The 22,330-nt window shown below is 50.5% G+C and overlaps 1 protein-coding gene across 4 annotated transcripts in view; it reads right to left on the bottom strand.

Moving 5' to 3' along the window:
* The window catches only part of MGRN1 (mahogunin ring finger 1), a 49,364-nt gene extending 27,960 nt beyond the window's left edge, over nucleotides 1–21,404 (bottom strand). For 2 of the 4 annotated variants that reach the window (XM_068699541.1, XM_068699539.1), the window contains exons 1-4: nucleotides 21,213–21,404; nucleotides 16,988–17,106; nucleotides 14,677–14,765; nucleotides 10,354–10,500 (exon numbers count right to left, since the gene is read on the bottom strand). In XM_068699541.1, coding sequence (XP_068555642.1) covers nucleotides 10,354–10,500; nucleotides 14,677–14,765; nucleotides 16,988–17,106; nucleotides 21,213–21,300 — 443 coding nt within the window. In that variant the 5' untranslated portion in view covers nucleotides 21,301–21,404. The remainder of the gene's footprint in view (nucleotides 1–10,353; nucleotides 10,501–14,676; nucleotides 14,766–16,987; nucleotides 17,107–21,212) is intronic. The other 2 variants (XM_068699542.1, XM_068699540.1) reach the window with 1 other exon arrangement.
* Nucleotides 21,405–22,330: the final 926 nt, after the last annotated feature.

The following is a 22,330-nucleotide window of genomic DNA, read 5'->3' as shown; positions in this document are numbered from 1 at the left end:
GCTCTCCCATGGCTCTGCAGGACAGGTCTGCAGTGAGAAACACTGCTTGGCACGGACCCATCCTGGTGGGACCATCCTCGGACTGACTCCCCAGCCCTTCACATTCCTTGTGTGCTCCCCAGAGATGTCCCACAGAGCCCCCCATCAGTCCCCGGTGCCACCTAGGGAAGTCACAGCTCTCCCGCTGTCTTGAGCCCCGACACTGACACACCAAACACCTCTGAGAGGGGGAGCACCGCTACCAGCCAGCATCCTGTGCACACAGAGCCCACTGGGCACCTCCAGCACCAAGAGACATTTCACATCCCGCTGCCCATCAGTGAGTGACTTGAAGCGGGCTTCAGTGGCAAACCAGGAATTTTGGCCCCTTTCAGGCAGGTGGTTTCGGAGCTGGAGGTGCACAGCCTCTCACAGCGCCGGTTCTGGCACAGGAGGGGAGGCAGTGGCCTCCAAAGCGGGGTGGGAACATCTGAAGCTGGTTTTACTTCCAGCCTTTGTGCTGTTGAGCTCCCATCAGCGTGTTCAGAGCGTGTTGGCTGACTGCACAGAAAGCAGAAGAGCCCTCGTCCAACAGGCTTACAGTGCAGAAACAGCAGAGCTCCCCCAGCACACGGACAGACAGGTCTAGCTGCAGCTCGACAGGAACGACGTTACCAGGCGGTCAGGACAATGGGATGTTCCCTCTCCCACACACTACCCCTTATTTCCTAGGCAGAGCTTCATAAAGCGAGCCTGGGAGGGTGCTGGCTTCCAGCCACTGCAAACATCGCTGGGCGGCTGCAAGCCTGAAGCCCTGTTGACTGCTCAAACCCGACTGCTGCTGGTTGGGACCAACCCCTCAGCCAGGGGACAGGCTACAGGGATGGGTGGTGCATTAGAACCAGGAATCCTACGTTGAGTTTCTCCTTAATTCGACTGGGCTATCACAGAGGACATCACCAGAGGGGAATTGAGGCACTGCTTTGCTGTGGCCTGTTCAGCATGAAGCCCTGTTGAGCAGAGCAGTTAACAGAGAGTGCACAAAGGCAAAGAGAAGAGAATCCTTGCTTGTAAAACAGGATCTGTGCTCCTGAGGACATTCAGCTGTTCTGAAACACAGACACCGCTCACAAACACTGCTCCAGCCTAACCACACGTTGTGGAGGAGTGCAGCACACCAGAAGAGGAGAGCAACACAAAGCTTTTCTGCCTCAGAGCTAATTCCTTCTGCTCTCTGTAAGCAAGGAGCAAGAGCTGGGCAGCTCACTGCCAGAGGTGGTGAAGCAAAAGCCACGGGAGAAGCTCAAGGTGCACGGTCAGCCAAGAGCTGCAGAACCGAGTGTCACACCTGGGACCGCCTGCCTTGAAGAAAAGGCCGAGCTGGAGGCCAGCAGAGATGACCACAGCAGACACAGCTGAGCCTTAAACTACAAAAGCAGCTACGGAAAGTTTACACTCCAGAGCGTGGGTGATGTAACAGGAGCAGTGCATGTACAGAGATGTAATAGGGGAGACGACCACCAGTGGCTAGAGGACAAGGTGCAGCAGCAGCTGCCCCTGCTTCCTGCCAAAACTATTTCATGCACATTTTCTCTCTTGCTTTCAGAACTTAACCTCCCTAAATCTCCTCCCCTCAGCCATACTTGGTTGCTTTTTGAATGCACTTCTAGCACCCCAGCCACTGCGCTCCCCCCCCCCAGTCAGGAGGGAAAGGCAAGGCACATTCTCAGGACCCAGCTGATGCAGAGGCCAAAGGAACCCCGCTCCCACATCCACCCACCTTGGCTTGGGGGGGACAGGCTCCCAGCACCCATACCCCTGCCACTTATGGGCCTCCCTACCTGATGTCAGGGTGCAGGAGCCCCCAGGGACGGCTGGCTGCCCTCCAGGGCTCAGGCCAGCATCATCCAATCCAGAGATTTAAAGCACAACGATTAAGATTTGTTTGGCAGCTGAAGTTATAAGAACCTGAACACCAGTAGATGGTGAATACTTATTAATTCCTCTCGTATCCAAGAGGAAAATCCAGGCTCCCCACTGTCACGATCTCCTGCATTTCCCTGGAAGCTAGTGCAGTTCCAGCACCCTCTGAGGATTCAGGAGGCAATGGGCTTCCAGGCTTATCGAGTGTCACAAGATCCATGTTAAATTCTAAAAGGCCACGATGAAGAGCAGGATCACCACGTGCACTGCTCTTCCTGCCAAGGTAGGTGCACTGTTAGTTATGACAATGCCTTACCCTCAAAGACTTTGGAACTGCGCTGAAATTGTGCTGCTTTACTAGAAGGTCTCACTCCATCCTTTGCATTTAAAGCACGGTGTGGGAGAGATCAGAACGACAGATCTTTTGTGTGTGAATTACAGAGCGAGCGATTGAGTGAAGTTTTATTTACTGAGTTGTCAAGCACAATGAATAGAGCAAGCCTGTATCTGGCTCCTTTTGTGGCTCTCTCAAAGCTTCCCAGCTCTGCAGAGAGGCACAATTCTCCCTGTGCAGCTGGGAAGGCAGAGGATGGAAAAAGGGCTTATCTACAGAGACAGCAAGTCGGGAACCTACTGGAACTGAAGGGCACAGGAGGAGTGAGTGGTCGGGATGACATGCTCTACAGCAAAACGGGAAAAAGGGGGAAATGTACTCGTGGGAAGTACCACAAAGGCAGGAGGACCTGCATGTAACAGCTCCAGAAGCCCAAAACAGCGTATCTGAGGAAACCAAGCAACACTGCCCATGGAGAATGGGGCAGAACAATACGAGCAGAGATCTCTGCTTGTCCACACCACAACTACAGAGGATTGAACTAATGAGAAAATCCACCCATCTGCCTTTTCACTTCAAGGGGGTATTAGGAAGAAGTCCCATAGCTCACATTAGGCTGGCCATGAAGAATGTTTTAGTATCTTCTCATCTGGACAGTTTCCCGCACCAGGCAGAAATCTCCTCCAAGTTGAGAGCATGCAAGGGGGCCCTACTGAGAAAAATCACAGAAGTCTTAGCAGAAATGGGGTCAGATAAGGTTCCCACCAAATATTTAAGAGAAAACCAGATCACAATCAAGAGATGTAGGAGCTGCTGAGATAAGACACAGCCCCTTCAGAAATACTGATTAAAAAGCTCTCAAGGTATCTAAGAATATGCCAACTCTGACATCTCTCCAGATCACTCATGTTTCTTGCCACAGAGAGCATGCCTGCTGAAAAAAAAAACACATTTGTAATTCATGTTCTACTGGCACACATTGCTTTAAGTCCTTGAGAAACGAGACAACCCAGGTACACAGATGTCCTGAGCTGAAGAGCATCACAAAAATATCAAGGAAGCCTCCCCAAGTGAACCAATTGGGATTTCTGCCTTGGAAAGTTTTACTGTCTGGTCCACACTGCCAAAAAGCATGTCAGCCTTGGATTTGGACACTCAGACTGAATGCCTGGAGACCTGCAGCCAGTGGTGTATTCACAAGTCTTCTCTCCCCTGCCTTTGGTGCTGTGAGCTTACAGCAAGCAAGAATGAAGAAGCTCTGCAGAGGACAGCTCACGGCCCAGAAGGGAGACCTAACAAAACTGCCTTGCGATCGCTGGCAGCTCAGAACAATGAAGAAGTGGGATTTGTCCTATGAGATCAGTTCCAAACAGAAATCCCAGTCCGTATCTTTTTAAACCTGTTTTGTTTGCTCAGATCCCCCTGACAGCTGTGAGAATCCCCAACAATGCGAGGTACCACACGACTGCCTGCAGCAGCAACCTCCAGATTCACGCACCTCACCTCCTCCTGTAACCTCTTTGACACAGCTTTACTCCCACAGAGCAAAACTTACACCTCATGTTGACTGCTGCCTCCCCCTTCCAAACCCTTCCAGCCCCCAAGTCCAGCAGATGAGATGCTGCAGCACGGGGATTTTGAGAGAAAAGGAAATAAATTAAAATTATTTCCCAAGTCTCACTCCTCCACTATCAGCTGAGAAGCACTCACCGCCTGCGAGGAGAAGCTCAGCCTGTGGCTCAAGCAGCTTCTCCCCAGACACAGTCCAGGCTTGCTGCTGGGCACCTTAATTAGCTCCCAAACCACCAGGGACATGCTGGTGCTTGGGAACCTGCTGAGCTGAGCTCTGTTGCCACACGCTCACTGGAAGCACAAAAAGATGGTTCCTGCTAGGAGTGTGCTGGGACTGTGGACTGAGAAGCACCGAGCAAGGACCCTGGCCAACTTGCCCGAGTCGCACACAGTGCTGTCCTGTCCCCTTTCCTCAGAGGAAAGCATACAAGGAACAGCAGGATGCAAGTAGCACCGTGGCCCCAAGGTATTATTTCTGGTTACTAACAGCTGTGAGATAGCCTGCACTTGGAGGAGCCTCTCAATGAGAGGACAGTTCTCTTCCTTCAGCGCAGCTCTGCATGTTGCTTGGCAGTTTGCAGAGGACTGAAGACAAACCAGAGTTACTGAGGAGCTGCACAGGAGCTTTAGAAGGAACTCAGGACCCAGCTCTTCCACGGCTGCAGGCTGTGGCTGCCTGGCAGGCTCCAGGTCCTCTTACAAGTGATGAGGAGGGAGCCGGTCACGTCCTGCTGATGTTCAAAGGGGCCAGGAGTTGATGTGGAACAAGCACGTTGGTGCCTCTCTCTTCCACCTGCACATCTCCCGTTTCAGGACAGGATCTGACAGGTCAGCTTTCAGGGAACAAGGAAGCTGAACAGGCGTCCCGAATAACACAAAGTGATTTTTTATTGATAAAACAAACACTAACAAAATGTAAGAAGGCCACAGACCCAGGTCTCAGTCAGAGTTAGGCAAGATCCAGCCCAAAGGAGCTCCCACGCAGTTTGGAAGTTAATCAGGTGCTCGGCTGGCATGCTACAGGCACTGCCACACGTGCTCTCTCCTCCTCCCCACCTCCACCCAGGATTAAACTTCCACTCCAGGCCGGGAGGAAACAAACACCTTACCGTGCAACTGAAACCTCGCCATCCACATCCTGCTCCAGCACCTGCAGACATCTAGCTTCAGCTGCTGAGCTTACTGCAGGGAGAGCTGCACTCACGACTCGAAGCGGGCTTCAAAGCTGGTACTTACACAACAGCTACAGAGGGAGGCACAAAGGCCAGAACTCTTATTAAAGACAGCGGGTTTGTCTGTTCAATGAAATCTATAGAATTTAGCTTTCCAACATGTGAACTTTGTACACCACGGTCCCTTGGGGACTGGTGTCTGCATGGATCAAAGCAGGCTTTGGCTGTAAAGGCTTGTGCCTAGCAGAACACAGCACTTGCCTCTGATTTCTTCACACAGAAGAAATCTCTCTGCACAAAGAATTCGTATTAATCACCACAGTCACCGGCCAAAAACAGCAAGAGCACCTTTCAAAGGCCCTGAATAGACAGAGGCTGTTAAATAACCAAAGGAATACGAGTGCCGCTGTCTCTCCTACACAAGCTTTAGTGAAAACAGCCATGCGCTGAGCTACACATTTCACTTGGATTTCATTTTGTGAACCAACTATTCAAACCTCCATATGCAGACGAAATACACGATCTATTGCAGTGTCACGTCCACTGTCAGCTTGAAAGACTGTGGTAGGATGTTTGTAATGTGTAGCAGGCATTGCAAAATAAACAAGGAAATGGGCTTTAAAAATTCCAGTACACCCATTTGTGTATCAGCAACACAAACAGCACGGTCCTTAAAAAGGGCAAGGACTGACAGAGCTAAACTGGACTGTTTTCATTGCGTTGTCTCTCTATAATGAAGAAACAGAGTTTGGCAATATTATTAGGACACGAAAGAGTATCTTTTCTGCCCAAAGAGGAAACTGTTTGTCATAAGAATGGACTGCAGAACTCAGATCTCTCACATCATATTTATCATCAGCTCCTGATCTGCCTGGATGGTTCACGTCTTCAGAGCTGGCTGTTTTAAGTGCTTCCAGCTACAGGGCTGGTTTGACTTCTTCCCCTGAGGAAACAACCACTGCTGTCATGTTTTAACTGCACAATCCTTCCTGCTAGTCAGCAGGATACCTACAGCTGGAAAATTCCTGGGGGCTCTCCCAGGAACAGCCTAACAGTGTGCACATCGGGGCTGCTGCCAGAAAGGAAAGGATGAGTTCAGCGAGCACACACAAGAAGAATATGAACACCTCTGTAGCCCGCTCCAAAAAACATACCTGTCTCCTAAAACCAATCTGAGGGCATGAACACGTGAATCATTCACTGCAGGGAAAGGCAGGCTGTGATGGGGAATTCCTCCAACTAACTGTTCTCTAGGAACTGCTGAGAAGTAGTTAGCCCTGCAAGGACAATGCCATAGAGCCTCCTCTCATTTATCTGAGGGAAACTACAGGCTTAGCAAGCAGCTGATACACAGCTTCCACACCTGCATGCTCATGCCTCCCCTGCGCTATGGCAGAGATTCTCACACCTTTTAGCGCACCCTGGTCACCCTTTGCCTAGCTCCTGCACGCACACTGTGAAATTCGGAGTTCAGCCGTTCAGGACAAGAGGACAGTGGTTGGGAGCTACATGGTACCAAGATCTTGGCTGGGAAACGGCGTAGCTGAACACATCTCCAGGAGAGTCTGCTGAATGCTCTGTGAGACAGGTCAGTACAGGCAGCACAGGCCCATACTGAGAAAGCCAGAAGCTTTTAAACGGAGCCCAAGCGATTCTAGGAGGAAGCTTCCTGGATTGCAGAAGCACTTCCCTCTGGTCACGGCTAGCTAATCATAAAGGCAGGCCTACAAAACGCAGGCAATGCAGGTGCCGTGGCTCCAAGATGAGCAGAGGCTTTACAGCAAGCAGTGCCCCTGCTCACCAGAGCCACCTCCCCTCCCAGCCCTCCTCCCACGCCAAATTGCATGAACACAACAATGTTCCCAGCAGGAGCTTCACAGGAGCAGGAGCGCTGATGCTATCAGGATCCCGGATGCTATCAGGTTCAGCAGTTCTTCCAGCAGAGAAGCAAGAATAACTCGTTTAGCACTTCTAAGGAGCCATGCTGCAGGCCAGGGACTAGGAGGAAATTTCTGCTTTAGACAATGGTCCAGAAAGTTTCTCCCATTTTAGGAATTAGCATCAATTCAGGAAAGTGGAAAAAAAAAGAGTTTTGTTAAAGAGAATCTTCTTCACAAGCACTGGACACAGCAATAAAGTTTAGAATTTATACACAGTGCAGCTTTCTCACGTGCTTGTTCTTTAAACATAGGTGTTAGCACCAAAGTAAATGGAGAAAAAGGGAAAACTACCACCCCACACAGGGGAAGCTGCATTCCCATTAATGCACTAAAAATGCACTTAGAGCTCGAAGAATGCAGCCCGATTTTTTTTTCCACTAGAACTTGAAAATAATAAATCAAGGTAATTATAGCACTGCCCTTTCAGAATTGCTTTGCAAAGCTGAAATCAGAGCTTCAAAAGGATTTTTTTTTTTTTACTAGCAGCCAGCAAATCCAGAGGAGCAGAGATGCCTACTTCGGGCAGCTGCACTAGCCCCAAGACGTGCTTCATGAGCCACTTCCACATGGAAAAATAGCCTGGGTTGAATTAAAGCAGCTTATAAAGTCTTTGTATCTCACTTCCCCCAGCCCTTATTACCTACACATCTGCATGAAATCAGGATCATGCCTTCCAAAAAGTTCACTGGCTTCTGGTGCAGCCCCCCACGCCCCATTCTTATGTAACATTTATCATCCAAGAACTCCAGAGCAGACACAGACAGTTCATTACTCCTGCACGATGGGGAAATTAAAGTATAGCTTATTAAATAAAAGGCCAGCAGTGGAAGCAAGAGGGAAATCCAAGTGCCCTGACTTCCAACATAAGGGTTTTGTGCACTAACAGGGCAGCTCAGCATCGTCAGCCCCGTTTAGTTAGCAAAGAACGACGTCCGACCACTGATCCTGGTTTCGTGCAGAGGTGGGCAGGGTTCATGAACAAAGGCTTCTCCTCCATCATCTGAACAGAGATCCGCCTTCTGGTGAACCATGGACAGGGTGGATTAGAAACTTTGTGTTTTCAAAAATATTTTTCTCTGAAGTTGACAGTTATGTTAACTTCCAGAAACTCCATCCAGGAATTAAATTTACAGCTATGTTTGCTGCATAAGCTTTAAAGAACAGACAACAGAACTGGGGGCAGCCACTAGCTTACTGCATGGTACGAAATTTCAGTAAAACACATTCTTAAGTGAACCAGAAACTGTGTTTTCGACCTCCAATTAACCAATAGAGTTCTGAGAGAAGAGAGCTACTAATTACAGAAGTGAAAACACAGTCCAGAAACAATTAGTTCTATACAATAATAGCTTAATGGAAGTATTACAGCTATTATTAAAGGCAAAACTTGTCTTAATAGCTTTTAAAAAGTCCTATGCAGAGCAGTTAAACCAATAAGAATGTTAAAGTGCTGGTCTTGGGTGATAAACTTGTACTTTCCACCCCAGCACGGCTTGGTTAAAAAACAAAATGAAAAAAACACATTTTCTTTCAGAATAACATTTTAACACAAGAAAATGTAAAACTAAGAATCTGAAAGAATAAATTCAAAACTATATGCATATTCTTTCTAGACTTACAGTCTTCACAAAACATAGTACAAAGTTTGATCTGAAGCTTACACTGAGTTGTAAATGGAAATGTTTCGTTGTTACCAACCAGTGGCAACCAAATTTTCATTTGGGATAAACTAACAAATGAGTATGCAAAACAAGATTGAAATAAACCAGCAAGTCTTGTTTTAGATCACTTAAGCCATGCCTGAAGTTTGACAACATAAATGCATCCACCCTGGCCACAGAGGCCCTCAGCTCTCCCCACTAGCCCACAGATGGTTCCTTTCTTATTTCAAAGCACAAGGAATGCTCTGCAGGGCAGCACAAGGAAAACTGGTCGCCTGTCCATGTTGTACCTGTATTAGGAAAAGAGGACTTCAATCTCCAAGGCTGCCATTCCAACACTTCACTAGCACTAAATTCACAGGAAACCTAAGGACCTAAGAAACAGAACATGGAAACTTTATCAGGATTTCTAAGGCACCCATGCATGATGCTGATGCTGCATTCAGCTCTGCTCAAGAAAACCTGGATCTAAACAGAAAAGGTTTTCCGAGTTTGGTGAAAGATATTTTTCAAGCACTTAGAAAGAGCTAATTCACTACCTTCCCCAAAATAAAGGCAGCCACACGCTCAAACAGAAGAGAGGGGCCTAAAAATCCTCGATCAGAATATCCTCTAGTTTGGAGGAATGCACATCTGGATGGGAGCACTGAGCTTGTCTCACTTCTAAAACTATTTTCTCATTGATCAATAGTGGGCTGTTTATACTCTGCATAAAGCATACAAGCCATTTTATGGACTTCATACATTTCTCCCCACTGAAACCTCTGAAAATCACTCAAATAAAACTTCACCTTACCCCCAAATGAAGAGCACAACTGCAGAAGCCATCAGCACTGCGTGCACAGAGCTGCTGATCAGCCAAAAGCCTCTACTAGAAGAAGCCAAGAGCTTCTGCAGCCTGAATCTTCCTTTACCCATAGAACAAGAATAATTCTTTAGTCCTATGGTTATTGGAAGCCTGCAATGATGTACCAGCAGCTCACGGATACCTACCACACATAAGAGTAAGTTTCAGCCACCCTAACCCTTAATACAGAGGGGAAACTTTGTACTCTTACTGGATACAGTGTCGATTGGAAGGGTTTAAATGTGGTGATTTAGAGAAAACAGGCTGGAAAATTTGTACAGGTGCATTACTAGAATTAAATATATGAGGAAGACTCCACTGACCACATTTGGACTGTTCTTTATACAGCTACCCAAAACAGTCTGTAGCTAGGAGGAAACACACAGACAGGGCTGCTGGACAGTAAATCCTCCTAACAGCCATCTCTCAATAGCCTCTTCTGAGGTGGTCATTCACGCCAGAAGGGGATTTAGGTGGGCCTCAGTTGCACACAAACTAACTATGTAAACGTCAGACTGAACTTCTCTTTGGTGGCCAAGATGCTCCCATCACAGGGAACACAAAAACCCAGTGACCTGGGTGATGTGGAAAAATCAGGTAGCATTTGAGGGGAAACAATGTTTGTTTGTTTGAATTTCATAAATCATCTTGCTTACAAAGCGTACAGCCATGAGTTCCTCTCCTTTGTTGCACACAAAATGGTTTCCCCACACACAAAAGATGAACCAAAAAGGGAACAAGAGACGAAATTGGCTATGTGGGGGGAAGGAAGTGAAAGCAATATTCAAAGCTATCAGAATATATCAAACAAAACTGAGATTTCACCTGTGGCAGCATTGTCTCGATGGTGATTAACAAGAGATGTTAGACATGCTTATCGCTCAAGAGCTCCTGTACCCCTCCACATGCCAAGCCCAGGACTTACACGGCCATGCCACCGACAAACTCCTCCGTAGCCTGGCAGTAGATTGTGATGGCAACACGGGCATCCGCATCGAACGTGAACTCCAGGCTGTACAGGACTTTCTGCTTCCCGTTCTCCTCAGTAGGACTGTCAACATCATCTTTATACCTGAAAGACAACACCAGAGGATTCAAACATGAGGCATTCATTAGTGACAATGTTCACTCTGAAAATCAGGGCAAAAGTACTCCAATCTAGGTGTCCTGGGCAGGCAAGGCATCGCAGGCTTCCACAATGCCCAGGAGATTTCCATTCTTTCCTCTGAGGAAACCTCTTCCGAGATTTGTCCAAAGTTATTATGACAGGTAGTAAGTTATTTGTCCAAAGTGAATTACACAGAGATGATGTTCAGGGATCTTCCCAGTCTTACAGCCGTAGAAAGAGCCAAGGTGACCTACTGATCATCAAATGTCAGGAGAAGAAACGTTCATGACTGAAGCTTACATACATTTATTAAAGAAATAAAAATTAAACATTCGACTGCAAAACTGATGCAGGATAACCAATTCAAAAATGAGTTTACAAGGTATTTCAATAAATGTAAGGGGAGTCAGAACTTGGATTTGGGCTACCGGACAGCTGGATCCAACTGTGCGGCGGCTGATCACCACCGCAGATTATTCCTCCTCCCTGCCCCAGTAAAACAGGTGGAGTGAAGCACACAGGCTCCAGGGCAGCGAGGTATGGCAATGGATGAGCAGTGAGCTATGGCGTGCCAATGGCCAGGGAGACCAACAGACCCTGGAACAAGCAGCAAACACCACGTACCATGTGGAGAGCTCCCCTGCCCCTGAGGACCAAGCGACAGGGGGAGGATGTGATTCACTGGCAGAGCAGAAGCAGATTCTTAAAGGTAAGTTCAAATCCCACCGTAACCCTACAACTTCAGCTACCACGGTTAGTTCGTGTGCTGTGTAGGAACGGTGGATGCAGCCGGCTGGCTTTGAGGAGCGTACAACAACACTGCTTTGTTGCCCAGCCCCACTGTCCATCAGAGGCAGCTTCGCTGCCAGGATGCCTGGGTCCACGCCAGGCAGCTGAGCTATTCAGAAGCTTGGCACCATCCCTGACTTCCCAGTATCAGGCAGCCTCTCCCTTCATTAAAGGGCCTCCATGAACATGCTGCACTGATGAAAAGAGCCAGAAATGGGCTAGGCATACCTCCGTAATTCAATCTGAAAATTGTCAAGGGAGTCCGTACTTACCAAGTTCACGGAGATGTAATAACCGCTGCCTAATTAAGAGAGTTCCAGCATGACTTTTACTTAATGTGCTGAACAAGAATGAAATGTTCAGCTCCAGCAAATTAATACAGAAAGTGCAAAATAAAGTTTAAGAGCCACATAATCAAATACCTTACGTAAACACTTGTAACAACGTGACCTCAATGAAGCAGTATCTCTATGGCATACACTTGCATTCCTGTCTGAAGGAGTTGGAGAGCTCAAAACAAGACTTTTGCCAGACATTCACCTACGTCGAACAGTAAATCAAGCTAGAATACACCCAACATGCTAGTATAAAAAAAGACAAAACCCAAGAATCGGTAGTCTAAACACCTGCAGCAGCCAAGATACAACAGCCAGTTATAGAAGAAGATCATTTTCACAGAAGCAAGCAGCATTCAGAGAGTAAAATCGTGGCACTTCAAGGATGTACACAAGAAACACTCTAGCCAGCAGTGCAGGTTTTCATAGAAAACACGGAGTGTAGCTTCAGCATTTTGTGCTGGATCAGCCCAAGACGACAGAAGGCAACAAACCACTCACGAGCGATGCACGTGGCCAGAGAAAGCAGCAGCACAAGCTGCAAATCACCTTTCTCCACTGCCCTCCTCTGATCCAAGGTAGGCAGCAAAGGGCAAGAAGAGCAGATCTCCAGGCTAACAGACACTTGCCTGTTCTTCCAGAAGAAGTAGAGTAGGGGAGAACCAGCAGCTGTTCCAGGCAGCCTTTTCTCACAGACCTTTTCTCATTGCACACGTGGGCAGGAAGGCATAAGATACAGATGAGATGAGATGTGTGGATAAATGGATTACATCAGTCTCAGGGCAATCACCAGATGAAGGAAGAACTGGCTGCCATCTCTGTGAGCACTCATTGCTGTGCCATGATGATCTACTCCAAGTCCAAAGACCACGCTGAAGAAGAGTGTGAGTCAGGGTGCAACTGCTCCTGGAAACACACTGCCTCGTGAGCTGACCCTCCTGCAACTGGAAGTGCCTCCACAGCCTTCAAGCCAGGACCAAGAGGGGCACGAGACAGACACGAGACTATCTTTTACTGCCAGTGGTTAACAGCAAAACTCGTGCTACCCTCCTCTGAGGCTCCCAGAGCCTCATCCTGCTGGAAGTTAAGCACTCACACGAGGCATCAAAGACTCAGAACTTTGACACCAATATTCACAGGATTTTTGCTTCTCTCCAAAGCTGTTTTAAATATTCAGGATTTGGAAAGGCCCAGGATTTTGTCTGGTCAGAGCAGGGCAGAAAGCCAGGGTGAGAATTTCCTCACGTTCCTCCACAAGGCTCTGTACTCCAAATTATGGATCAACACCCTGTTCAGACGTGATCAACGGATTTTCAGTTAAACACACAGAACCTAATGGCTTGCAAGGATCAAATGGCTTGATAAACCATCAAAATCTACCTGGTACCTAAACCCTCAGCTCAGCATTACTTTATTTGGTGAAGGAAGTGAAAATTTAACTGCTTCTGGAAAGAATCTCCAAGGTTTAACCACTACTTGCCTATAAATCCAGGTGGAGAGGGCACCAAGTGCCTTTACATGTACAGAGGGAAAAAGGAAAAGTCTCCAGTCCAGATCTGTGGAAAAGCACAAGATGGAGTGTGCCCTTGGGGATTGGCAATTAAAATCCCATTCTGGGTCTACATTGTTATAAAATGAAATAGAATAACGGTGGTGGTGCTGTCGTCAGCACTAACGCAGCAGCACAAGAGCCTGTGAGAGCCCACGAGGCAAAGAAAGCATCGACAGCACTGGGAACTGCAGGGATGCAAACCCTGTCAGGGCAAAGACACTGCCAAGGTACCTGGACATCGCATTCCAAACAGCCCAAGAGCTACAGCTCTGCTTGGGAGGGCAGGACGTGAACTCACAGAAAGCAAAGCGACAGAACTGCTTGTACTACACCCACCCAGCTCCTCCACTCACAGCAAATCCTCTCCCTTTGAAAAAAGCCACGTTCCCCTCGGCTCCCAGCAGATGTTGTGCCGTGTGTGCGGACGTTTGCAAGGAGAACGAAACGCCCTTTCCACAGCAAGTCCTGGGAGGAAAGGGAGACTTGTCTAGAGAAGCACTTCCCACCCTTTAGCTGAAAAAGCTGGACAGCATTCGGAGCAGTTCATCGGTGGTTACTTCTTCAGACATCCTGCCTTCTTTTCCTGCTCAATCAGTTTTGAAACCACTGGTATTTAAAAAAAAGATAAAAACAAACTCGTGTTTTGCATTGTTATGACTCAGATTACTCACATTGTGCCACGCTCTCCGAATCACCTTGGCTGAGAGCTGAAGCTGGCCCCCTGCCAGTACTCCAGCCCTGCGCCCGTAACACAGAATTCAGAGCGACTCGAGGGCCGTTGAGAAATGCTTTGGCTGGCCACCTGCCCAGCCGCCCCGACCAAAACAAAGCGCTGTGTGCTGGGCCCCAGCTCCTCAGCCATATGTTTGGAAGCGGGCAGCCCAAGGGCTGTGTCAGCCATTGCACTTAACCCAAATTCACATTTCTGCTGGTGCTGCTTTAGATCTCAGCGTTACACAGTGAAAGGTAACAGATCTCAGAGATTACCCAGACCTGCTAACGGGACACAAGCCATCTAAACAAGCACATAACGCTCCCACCAAACTTTATCCTGGCAGCAGAAGAAACCTGAGGAAGTTTCACTCAAGACCAATCAGTCTCCCCAGCCAGTGACTTGCACCAGAAACAACGACTTGCTGGCTTGCACAACAATGCAGAATGGAATCTGTCTGCACGGTTTATTGACCTGACTAATATCTTCCATTTGTGCTAATGATTCCAGGCAAAAATCAAGGTTTTGTTTACCACTCCAGTTTCTCCTGTAGACAGAAACCAGGCACTGGTTCTCTCTAGAAATACAGATTACTTAAGTCCAGGGATAAGGAGCATGTGAACTACATGAAAGCTCTGATGAAACAAAGATTTGGGATCCAGCTATTTGTTCAAAACCTTATCAAACGCAGTTTAACCCCAGACACCAATCGCTGGGTTAAATAAAACAAAGAGTTCAGGCAGGAACAGTACCTCACGAGACGGAGAGAGTCCTTGCGGATATTCACCAAACTTCTCAGCGTCTTCACAGGCTCATGTGGAGCTGGAGTTACATAGGGAAACTGAAATAAAAATGCAAATAATTGCCTTATTATTGCGCAATTGAAGGTAGCAGCATGCTACCTGACAAACAATTTACCCCAATCAAGGAACACCTCTAAGTGTGCTCAGTACAACAGCAGCCACAAGGAACAGTAATAGAGAATTATATTTACGGATAAATAAAGCCTGTTTCTGAGTGAAAAGTACAAGGGGCTTTCACAGGCTCTTTTTCTGCACTCTGAGTTTGCAGTGTAGAAAGCCTTGCTCTCACAAGCTTTTATTTAGCTTTTATTTCCAGTAAAGAAATGACCTCCAGCTTGAGCAGCAGAAATGCAGCTTTCACGTGTGTCACAGCATGCAAACAGCGACGTGGCTGCTAATCAGCATGCAGAAGCTCTGGATTACCAGGGAGAGCTCTTTTATTCTGAAACAATGAGGCAAATGTTCCGGGGGGGGAAAAAAAGAGAGAGACAGGAACAGGGGTCTCAGTCTAGTTCACAGTCAAGAGACCTTCTCTTTAAATACAGGAGGACCTGGCTTCAGGCTGGAATTCTCCACACTGGTCACAGGACCCCCACGGAGGTGAGCTGCGTGCTGTGGGGCACACCACCCTTACAGCTGTGCCTCCTGCCTGCTCAGGGCAGGCTGAGGCAGAAACGTTTGCTCACCCAGCTGCCAGACCTGGCAGATGCTCAGACTGGGAATGCAGGCACACTCCTCAGAGCAACAGCCCGACATGAAGACAGAGCTCTGGGATGGGCTTTCAGGCTAGAGGTTACTCTGGACGTAACCAGCAGCTGCATGAGGGTCGTGGTCCCTCAAACACACAGCTCTCCAGGACACAGCCCTGCAGCACTGTCCGCTCAGGGCTCAAAAACAGATCGGTGGGATGAGAACCAGAGCCTGAAAGAAAACGTGCTGGTTTCTGACCAACATGAGAATGCCACAGAAGGTCCCACGGCACAGCCACAAGCAGCAGAGAATTGCCAGGGTTGCCGTTCACTTTCTTTGCAACCTGACTGCTCAACGCTGTGGTCAGCGGCACTGCTGCACACAGAGCAGTCAAGACCTCAGTTATTCAAAAAAAAGAGAAATTGGCCCAATTCCACAAAGCAGCTTTGCTGCTGCCTGTTCGAGTGTCTTCTCTTGAAGATTAATCAGAGCTGCCAAAGGGCATTAACTTCACACAGGCAAACTACACACCACAACAGCCTCCCTCTCTTAAGCCTATTTGGCAAAGGTCCCACTGTGTCAGTAGTACTCTCACCCACTCCCCTGTGAAGAAATGATGAAATTCAGAGCAAGGATGTCGGCAAGGAAACCCAGGCTGAGACATGCAGATAACTGAACTCTGAGACTCCCAGGTTAGTCCCTACAGCCACAGGCACAGGGGATATTGAACTGAGCTGTGTCTTCTGCTTTCACTGGCAGTCACAGGGCAAAGGGAAAGCGGTCAGCTTTTAATCACTGCCCTGCACGCAGACAGCACAGGGTGTTTGGCGAGCACCCCCACGCCTGCACAGCACTGTTAGCACAGAAGAATTCCCACGTGAAGTCCCTCCTTCCTAGTTCTGCTGCTCACCTGCACTTCCTGCTTAAACAGGGGCTCTGCATTCTCACTTGTCCTCCCCTGAGGAGCCCTCTGAAATAACCCCGGTCTTGAGAAGAGAAGACCAAGGGCACAGCCCTTGGGTAACTCAGAAGGGAGAACGTGCTCATCCCCGGTACAAATTCCAAACATCAAGGCATCCTGCCTCAGTTTCCCGCAGCTGTAAAGCAGGATGAGACTAAACTCCCTCTGAGCTCTACGAGCATAAATTAACCAATATTCACAGCTTTTGTGAAGATGAGAGCCATTACATCATTTTTTTCTTTTTCATGTTTTGAAGCTGCAGAAACATCTAGGAAAACAGCTGGCAAAGCAAGCAGCTTTTTCCCCTTTTCTCTCTGGGACTCTGAAAACATCTCCAAATGGCTCCTACTCAGTCACCTTTTGTTTTTAAGCAATTCTGAGATGCAAGAGAAACCTCAAACATGACCCTTGCATAAAATCCCTACCTGCCCCTCGCGACAACGCTATTGCCTGCTCCCACAAAACAAGCGAATCACTGGAGCAGGCAGCTTTTTCCAGTCTCATAAGACATCTGTGAACCCCAAAATACCTCCACGTTCCAACTGGGAAATCGGAAGAAGAGGCTTTGTGAGCAGAAAAGTGTAACATGGACAGAATGCAGGAACTTGCCTGAACGGGTCTGTTCCCAAGGAAGTTTAGATCCATGTTCTCGCCAAAAAGGTAGCCCTCGGGGTGAGGGGTGTCAAACTTCTCGCCTCCCATAAAGAAGTGACTTGCAAAGTAGTTTCCTAGAAAAAAAAATAATAATAATAATAATAAACACCAGGGAACAGAAGGGCTTGGACCTTATGATTTTCCCTGAAGGGTTTTTGTTTGGTTGGTTGTTTTTTTGGGGGAGGGGAGGGTTAAGGATTGAGCCAAACATGCATTCACTTCCCTAGGTGCAATGCACAGAGAGCACATTTGTTTTAAAACGAGTCACAGCAGCAGCAACGAATCATCCGAACGGTTACGGGGGCATTACAGAAGGATTTGCAACCCCTTTAGCTAGGAGCAAGCGTAATTTACTCCGAAATGGAAGGGCTTTCATGAATGGGTCTGTTTTTGCCATTAAGGCTTTTTTTTTTCTCCTTTATGCTTCGAGAAAGCCTTTTCTTCCTCTGCACAGATGGCAGTGCTTTACCGATGAGTGCTCCCTACTGCTGAGCTCAGCTGACGAGCACCCAGCTGTCTGCGGTGCAGAAGCACATCGCTCTTCCCAGATACCACCACCGACCTCAGCATTGGTCCAGAACCTGCCTCGAATCCACGTCAGGAAGCTTAGGTGCTCCAGGTGACAGACAACCTTTTCTCAACCCTCCTAGAAGCAACAAATTAAAAATAATCCAAGCTGCAGGCTCCTAGCACAGCTAGCTCGACACAGGACACACCGCCGTGGGTTATGCTGAGACTAAGGCTCAGAACAGCGTGACGAACGCTGGGCGTTAGGAATTAATTTCACATTTTACATGGGTCAAGGAGGATTGTGTTTTGGAGCAGCTCATCTGATCAACCGTGAAGACAACGCTCGTGCAGGATGCCTCCGAATCGCAGCAGCTGGTTAGCAGGGGTCGGAGTCAGCTCCCTCCTCACACATGGGTGCGTTTGGTACTTGGCAAATGAAATTTTGTGGGGTTTTCCTGTGCCTTCCACGTCCCCAGGCTGCTCCTCTCGCCTACTGCCACCAGCAGCTGAGACTTTGCCCAAGCCGGCGGTGAAATGCTTTAGGAAAGCTCTTGTGGAAACGTCACACCAAGGACTGAGAAACCTCAGGAAAAGATTTGGGGATTAACCCTGCACAGAACCACTACAGCCAGAAAGCCACCAGCAAACAGCAGCCACGTGCGTACGAGGAACGAATCACACCAGCTGGGGGGAACGAGAAACAAAAGACAGAGCAAAGAAAAAACCGTGCCCTTCCTTCAGCTTCAACTCTGCCCGAAACTTCCCTTCCCTGGAGAAGGTTGGCACAAAACACAGGAGAGTATCAGGGAAAAGAACAAGAACGGGGGATGCTGCTAAGGCTGGTGAGGTACAAGTGGTAGATGCAAGAGATAATGCTGCAGGGGGAAACCCGACAGTGTCTGGGGAAAAAAAAAATAAAATAAAAATACCGAGCATCCAGAATGGCCAAGTCTGGCTCAGGAACTGGTCTCACGCAAACAAAACTGGACCCCAGGCTCCTCCCAGGCACCCAGCCGAGCACACTGCTCAGCACCGAGCCCAGCGTGGGGGCAGGCTTTTATTCTCACAGCAAACAACAAACCAGGCCGGCTTCAGAGAGCTCCAACCCGGCTCCTTTTTGCTCCCACGAGGCCACGCTCTGCAGTTTTCTTGCAAGAGGCTGCTCCAGAGGGGGACAGCCGGCTCCAGGGCACGTGCACCCGCTCCGTGCTGCAGATGAGCTTGCAGGAACGAGAGCCGAGCTGGGGAACGCGCTGCAGGGAACACCGGAGCGTTGCTGGTTGGTTGCTAATGCGATGGGGGCACCGTGCACCAAGGCTGCACACAACACCACACATCGTTCTGCTGCTCCAGGAACAGAAGCAGAGCAAGGACCAGGAACTGCAGCCCCATCTCCCCGTGCCACAGAAGGGGCAGTGAGGACGATCCGCAGCCAGGACCTCGGAGGAACAGGCAGGGCATCTTCCCAGACGGATTTGGCATCTTCCCAGACGGATTCCCAGCTACCACAGCACGCAGAGGTTGCAGCGAGGCCGCTGAACGACCTGCCCGTGACTCCGGTTCCTACGGACCGAGGCGGATCCCACAGCCCCAGAGCACGACCGGCCCAGCCGTAACCACACCAAAAGTCACCAGAGCAGCGAGCGGCCGTGACTCAACGAGGTGGCAGCGCTGGGTGCAGCCTGCCAAAGCAGCTCCTTCCTTCTCGGGCTGCTTGGATCACAGCCGGGATACCCACACGTTGTGCTCGGGTCCTTTTCCACCTGCCTAACAGGGCTTTATGGCTCCAGAACGCAAACCTGTGTCCCCCAAAGCAACCCGGACCATGGCCAGCAGCCGAGCAGAGCCGCAGCAGCTCGCCCAGGCGCCTGCTGACAGCCCAGAGCAGTTTGGGTTTGGAGGGAAAGGACACGGGATGTCAGCAGAGGAGCAAGCTCATTGCTCCCTGCCCTCTGCATTCTCACCAGTGAGGTTTGAGCAGCCTGGGGAGTGCCAGGAGGTCAGGAAAACCCCTCAGCACACACCAAAACGTGTCACACCCCATCTGCCACGGACATTTTTTCACCCTCCAGCCCGGCAGCGTTCAGGACCTGTTCTTCTGCAGGGAGTGACCCCGAGCTCCAGCAGCCCTTCTCCCTTCCCGAAGCCAACAGCCCCCTTGTCAGACAAACCTGGGGAAAGCAAAGGGAAAGAAAACCCCAGCCTGAAGCCAGCAGGCTGTCAGGAAGCCCACAGGCAAGTGCGGCAGAAAGCTCAGCCACAACTAACAAGCACCTGACTGCCTTTAAAGGAAATATATATATTTTTTTAATCAACTAAAGCAATAGCTGCTTGATTTCACAAGGGAGGGGCTTTTTGACAGCACGGGGGACAACAGAGCCCTGCTGGGTGCACGTGAACACACAGATCGGACCTGACTGACACACAGCTAAAACGCAACATGCCGCTAAATCCTGGCCCAGGTAATTACAACAGCACAGAAACACCAGGATGAGGATTTCAAAGAAGCAGTTTAATGTTCATCGTGCACGGTAGCAATAATTAATCCAGCCTGTATCTAACATCCTTTCCAAGTGTCACCACAAGTCAGGTGCAAGCAGTGTGTGTCAGGGACTCGCTAGCAGGGCCCAGGACACAGCAGACAGAGCCCAGCTGGCAGCTCAGGGCCTTTCCCTGCCTGCAAACCTGCGACAAGGCAAGGCACGGGGATGTCGGGGCTCTGCTCGAGAAGATTTTCCCCCTCCTCCCAACGGGAAGGGGGAACCGGGCTCCCCTCATCGCACGGCCCCGATCTCATAGCCATAAAGCACCGAGCCTCTGAGCGGGGCTACTCCGCACCTGCCCGAGAGGGATGGAGGGAGGGAAGGAGCTCAGGCTGGCGCTCTGCAGCTCCCTGAGCCTGCCTGGGACGCCTGCAGCACATCACCAACACGGGCACTGGGCAGTGAGCGGCCGTCCTGGGAGAGAAGAACTGCTGAGCTTGTTGTATGGGAATAAGGAAAACATCGCATGAGGCCGGGCTGGAGACGGGGGGAGGCACCGGGTCACCATCGCATCACTGCTGGCACCCCAATATCACTGCTGACACCCGTGTCACTGCTGGCATCCCAATATAGGTGCTGGCACCCCAACCTGCTGCTGACACCCCAATATAGGTGCTGATACCCCAGTGTCACTGCTGACACCGCAACAGAGGTGCTGGCACCCCAAACTGCTGCTGGCACCCCAATATACATGCTGATACCCCAGTGTCGGTGCTGGCACCCCAATGTCACTGCTGACACCCCAATATCACTGCTGACACCCCAATAGAGGTGCTGGCACCCCAGTGTCACTGCTGGCACCCCAATGTAGGTGCTGACACCCCAACCTCACTGCTGGCACCCCAATATTGCTGCCGATACCCCAATATCACTGCTGACACCCCAGCCTGCTGCCCCCCAGCCCCGCCAAACTTCTCCCTCAGCAGCCTTTGAGCGGCTGCCGGGTGCCGGGCACTGCCCGTGGCAGGAGCTGAGGCCCCGGCCCCCGGCCCCGCCGCCCCTCACGGCCCCGCCGCCCCTCACAGCGCCTCAGCCCCCGGGGGCAGGCACCGGAGGGGGGGGTGCGGGGGTGGCTCTGAGGGGCCCGGGCCGCCCCCAGGCGCCGTGCCCGCGGCCGCGAGGCTCACCGGACTTGGGCGGGTAGCGGTAGGCCGAGTTGGCCTGGATGTCGATGTCCTCCACGCCCGCGATGCGCCGGCTGAGCAGGGAGCCCATGGCGGCGGCGGGGCCGGCCGGGGGCGCGGAGCGGCGGGGAGCGGCCCGCACGCGCACCCGTACCCCGACCCCTGCCCGCCGCGCCGCGGGGCACGCCGGGAAAGCGAGTCCGCTCCCCGCCGCGACTACAGCTCCCGGCATGCACCGCGCCGCCAGGGGGCGGGGCTCCGCGGGGAGCGGGGCGGGAGGGGGGCCCTGCACGGGGTGCATCGTGCAAGGGGATGGGTCCTGTAAGGGGGTGCATGGGGCTGTTTCTGCACAGGGCTGCACCCTGCAAGGAGATGGGTCCTGTAACGGGATGCACGGGGATGCATCTTGTAAGGGGATGCACCCTGCAAGGCATTGCACCCTGTAAGGGGATGCATGGGGATTCTCCCCGCATGGGATGCACCCTGCACAGGGATATGTGGGGACGCGCCCTGCACAAGGATGCACCCTGCAAGGAGATGGATTCTGCAAGGAGATGCACGGGGATGCACCTTGCATGGGATGCATCTTGTAAGGGGATGCATGAGGATTCACCTTGCACGGGGCTGCACCCTGCATGGGATGCACCCTGCACGGGGCTGCACCCTGCAGGGGGATGCATGGGGCTGACTCGATGATCTTGAGGTCTCTTCCAACCTAGAAATTCTGTGATTCTGTGATTCTGCACTGGGCTGCACCCTGCAAGGAGATGGATCCTGTAAGGGGATGCACAGGGATGCACCCTGCACAGGAGTGCACAGGGAGCATGCATGGAGATACACCCTGCACAGGTGCATGCACCCTGCCTGGGGATGCACGGGAGCACGTACAGGAATGCACCGTGCGTGTGGATGCACCCTTACAGGGGGGTGTAACCTGCATGGGGAGCATGCACAGAGATACACCCTGCACAGGGATGCACTCTGCACAGGGGTGCATGGGGAGTGCGTATAGAGATGCACTGCATGGTGATGCATCCTGCATGAGGATGTGCGTGGAGTATGCAAAGTGCAAAGGGATGCGCCCTGAGCAGGAAGCGTGCACAGGGAGCGTGCACAGATAA

The sequence above is a fragment of the Anas acuta genome, chromosome 15, assembly GCF_963932015.1.
Source record: "Anas acuta chromosome 15, bAnaAcu1.1, whole genome shotgun sequence".
Lineage (NCBI taxonomy): Eukaryota > Metazoa > Chordata > Aves > Anseriformes > Anatidae > Anas > Anas acuta.
Note: the sequence above shows the minus strand (reverse complement) of the source record. Positions and strands in the feature narration are given on the sequence as shown.